The following is a 4794-nucleotide window of genomic DNA, read 5'->3' on the forward strand; positions in this document are numbered from 1 at the left end:
CATGGTGCACTAAGATTCATAACTGGCTGTGATTATCGTACCCACCATTGCACCCTGGATTCACTGGTTAACTGGACACCATTAACTTCACACAGACTCTCTCACTGGTACATTTTCATCTTTAAATCACTTCTTGGTCTGCTGCCTTCATACATCTCCTCCTACATGTCTCTGCGTGAGTGCAGCTACAGCGTGCGCTCTCAGGACATTATTACCTGCAGTGTTCCCTCAGTGAGGACTGAACTAGGCAAAAGGGTCTTCTCCTACTCTACTCCTGTTTCCTGGAATATCTTACAAAAAGATCTGAAGCTCTCGACCTTGACCTCTCTAAGTGGCTTTAAGAATCTGTTGGACTCCTGGCAGGGACCAATGCAGACATGATCCTGTTGTTAGTTTTCTACATTTGTCTTGGAATCTAGCTGTTTTTTGTTTTGTTACCTTTTCCTTTTAGCCATCCTATTTGTTAAAAAAACAAAAAACAAAAAAAAAAAACTGTAGTATGCTTTTTTTATTTTTATTTATTTTTATAATTGTTTATTGTTGTTGCTGTTGTCCATTGTTGTCATCTTTCTTTGTTGAAATCAGGTCTCTCTTGTAAATGAGTCCTCGAGGCTCAATGGGATTGACCTGTATAAATAAAGGTTGATTGATTTAACTGATGCAGTTCCTGATTTTTCCAGCAGGTGGCGGTAATGATCATTTATTGGCTGCAGGTCCCTTTCTGTCCAGCAGGGGGTGTAAAGATCCTTGATTGTGTGCAGTTTCCCAGTTTGTCCAGCAGGTGTCGGTAATACTCAGAGTCGGGTGGATCCAAACTACCATTAGAGTAGAAGAAGAAGTGTGACGGCGGTCTGTTGTAAGTTTAACTAGTTTCACTGAGGAAATAAGATTTTTAGAAGTGTTTACTTCATCAACGAGGTCTTAACATTTAAACTGAAACATCTTATGTTTGTTTTTAAAGTAATTTGTCAGTAATTAGGCAGTTTTTATTACGTGGCGGTGATCAGCGTTAGCTTGCTAGCTATCATTCCGGAAACAGTTTTTATTTTTAGTTTGTTTTGCTTTAAAGAGCTAACTAAAACTTTCCACATCTGTAGACAGCAGCTTGTTAGCTCCCGTATAAGAATATCTGAATGCTTGAAGCCAACATTAACCTGTATGTAATAATTGTGTTTTAAATCCTCCACAGATTCCAGCCCTGTTAGTTTGTTTGTTTGTTTGTTTGTTTGGGACAGACTCTCAAACGCAACATCTGGAAACCCAGGATGCTGTAACCCTGCCAACCCACAGAGTTTAACATCATGATCCAGTGCCTAAATAAGGGGACATTTTGTACCCTGACGACCCAGGCTGCTTGACACTGAGGATTGCTGTCCTCTGAGTAAGATCTGTAAACCAGCTCTGTCTTCGTCCAGACCATGGTGGACAATCGGTATGCCACAGCCCTGGTCATCGGCTCGGTTCTGAGCCTGTTGGCCACGGTCTACCTCTCTGTGGCGGTGGGAACCCAGCACTGGTTCCAGTACAGCAGCCCGCCAGTCAAACAGGGTGTGAACCTGTCAGAGCTCAAAGAGGAGTTTATCGGCGGTGACTTCGATGAAAAAACCTACAGCGAAGCCATGTTCCATCTGAACGGCACCCTGGGACTGTGGTGGAGGTGTATCCAGGTCCCCAGCCCGTCACACTGGTACAAACAGCTAGGTATTACTGTCTGTTCAAAATACTACACCTTTATTAAGCACGCAACAGGACACCTGTGCTTCCTCTGCCAGAGTTTTGTTTCAAGTGATGCTTTACTGATACATATAAGACTCACAACATGTAAAACTGTACAAAAGTTTATACTGTGCAATAGTTTAACCTCAGATTTCTTTAGACTGTGCTTCCAAATGAGTCAGACCTGTATGATCCGTTTCTCAACGTCTTGTTTTTCTTTGCGGCTTTTTCCACTCATTTTGGGCCCAGTTCTTCTACCCGACCACGAAAACATGGTTTGTGCCTAAAAAAAGGAACAAAGTAGATAAATGGAGAACAAAAAGAAGTGTCAGGCCCAAAATAAATATAACATTCAGCCAAGATCTAAATCCTTCAGCTGATCTTTAAATTGCAGCTGCGATGGAGAAATGGCAGGTGGTGGTGGTTCAGAGAACAACACTGGGTGGGATTGATTGGACACAAGCTGCGGTATGAGACGTCTTTATTTGCAGTGGTGTGCTGAGACCTTGGAGGAGCTGAAAGCACTCTGTGTCCCTGTGAAGGGAAGAGTGTTGTTGATTGAAGACAGATGTGGTATGAAGGGGATCAGTCCTTTAAATAACCTGTTGGGACCTGCTCATTCTAAAACTCTTTGTTTCATGTTAAACTGCTTTAGTGTTCCTGTGTTAGTCAACTTTAAAAGATCACAAGAAAGTCTGGCTTCTTGTAGACAAAGTCAAGTCAAATGTATTTGTATAGCACGTTTAAAACAGGAACTGCTACCAAAGTGCAATAAAAGATAAAGGACTCGAAGGGAAAGACGACTGAGAACTTTTGCACAGTGCTGTATATTTTTATTTGTTTCATGGTTTTGAAGATAAGTGGGGATAGATGTAATAGAGAAATGTGATTTTTAAAGACAGCCCAAGGGTTTTGAAGGTTAACGTCTGTATTCTGCTCCGTTTGTGCAGCTGTTGCTGCCTCTCAACATGTAAGGAAATACTAGACACCATACAAGAACCAGGATGTTGAAGCTGGAGTGGGTACTGCATCCTCACATCCCTAGTCCTCAGCCTCTGGTTGAACTGGTTCCTACTGGCTTCATTTCTCAACAATGGATGAAGGTGGTGACACCTGGTCAGGTGTTTCCTCACATGTCGATGGTTTCTGCTGGTTAAAATGCCTCAGTTATGTTCTCAGGAGATGTTGGGAATCCTCACCTGACTGTCACCATTACACTTTTGTTCTAGATATTAATATGAAACTCGTAGAGATTTTATTTTTAGTGCAGCCTCAGCTGATGTTCTAAACAAGGCAAGTTAGTCGAGCAAATTCAGAGTTGTGACTGCATGACGTGAAGGCGTCAACGGTCCAACCAGTCCAAGATGTCCGCGTTCGTTCCTGGAGGTAGAATTAAACGAGATGAAACCAGAGTTCTGGTTCAAAAGCACTTGAATTTATTAACAAATGCTGACTTGTAGTACCTTTAAGAGGTATGTTACACCATTTTAAATTTAAACATTAGAATCTCGAGCTGATTCTGACTGCCTGGCCCTGTTTCACGGTTTCTTTAAGGCAGTGATGATATGTGCTCCAGCATCAACATGTGGCATGGAGGCTGCACAGCTGCAGAAAGAAAAGCTCTGCAGAGTGGTGAAGGCTGCACAGAAGTCTGTTGGAGTCAGCCTCCCCACCATCACAGACATCTGCACCTCCAGATGCAGGAAGAGGGCCACCTGCATCATGAAGGACCCCACTCACCCAGCACACATAGTTTTTGCTCCACTCCCCTCAGGCAGGAGGTTGAGGAGCATTAAGTGTAGAACCACTAGACTGAGGAACAGCTTCTACCCTGAGGCTGTTAGACTCATGAATCTCTAACTAGAATAATCACTGTGAAAAAAATCACATCATGATGCTGCTGATCTGTTGCATGTTGCTGCTGATCTCTTTCATGTTGATGTGTTCATGCGTGCTCATCTGCTCACACAGACTCATGTTCATGCTGCTGTTCTATGTAATGTTTTTATGCTATTAGTGCTTTGTGTATTTATAGTTGATGTTTTTCTTAGTTCATATCTTAGATCTTATTACTGTTTTTCTTACATTTTATTGTTTGATGTAACTGGGACCCTGTGTACATAATCTCGTTCCACCATATGAACCACATGAGATGCGAATGACAAATAAATCTGACTCTGATATTTGAAGCAAGCAGCTCAGCTGGATCCGTTGTCTTTGTTCACTTTAGACTCCACGATGGAGACGAGCTGCGTGAGCTTCACTCTTCCTCAGCAGTTCAGCCCCAAGTACAAACCTCCCCGGATCAACAAGGACGAGGAAGACCTGCTGAGAACATGTGAGGACTCGACTTCAGGCTGTTTTAACAAACAAACATTTCCCTAAATCCCACACGTTAGGAGAGTTCTTGATAAATGTGCAAAACATTGAAGTGTTTGTCGTTTTGAGACGTTAGATCTAGTTGTTGGATCGTCTTTGTGTCAAAGGACCACAGATGATGTTGGGTTTGAATGTTTTCAACAGACTGTGTTTAAACTACGCAGTTATAATCTGTATCCACACTGACTCTTTTATTGTCTTTTCTGCAGACCTCTGGAGGTCCCAGTTCCTCCTGCCCTTGGTGTCTCTGGCTCTGGTGTTTCTCAGCGGTCTTGTGGGGGTCTGTGCATGCCTCTGCCGCAGCTTCACCCCAACTGTGGGCGTCGGCGTGCTCCATTTTCTTGCAGGTGAGAGAAACACGACCTCCTATAAATAAAATCTAAGGTTATGTTTTAGATTTCTGTGGGTGGAGAGCAGTGAAACTCTTAAACTGACCCGTACTTGAAGTCCGAATAAAAAGGGTTACTCAAGACAAAGACAAGTCCTGTTGAATGACAGGTTTATCTGTGAATAACACTGAATAAACTGTAAATAATAATAAAACATGAAAAAATGAGACGAAGAAACAAGCATCTGAAGATCTGACTGTCAGGAGGACCTGAAGATGGACAGGAACAGTTCACAGGCTGGATCCTCTGAGACCAGGAGAGATCTTAGGACAGGTCCATGAGAGACCTTAGGACAGGTCCATGAGAGACC

The 4794-nt window shown here is 42.8% G+C and overlaps 1 protein-coding gene across 1 annotated transcript in view; it reads left to right on the forward strand.

The window, feature by feature from the left end:
* Positions 1-1324: 1324 nt before the first annotated feature.
* cldnd1b (claudin domain containing 1b) overlaps positions 1325-4794 on the forward strand; it is a gene marked incomplete at its 5' end in the record, with an annotated part of 6831 nt that continues 3361 nt past the window's right edge. Inside the window, 3 exon segments of the mRNA XM_037674892.1 lie at positions 1325-1701; positions 3947-4054; positions 4305-4442. Coding sequence (XP_037530820.1) covers positions 1419-1701; positions 3947-4054; positions 4305-4442 — 529 coding nt within the window.

This window comes from Nematolebias whitei, chromosome 3 (genome assembly GCF_014905685.2).
Source record: "Nematolebias whitei isolate Nwh7 chromosome 3, NemWhi1, whole genome shotgun sequence".
Lineage (NCBI taxonomy): Eukaryota > Metazoa > Chordata > Actinopteri > Cyprinodontiformes > Rivulidae > Nematolebias > Nematolebias whitei.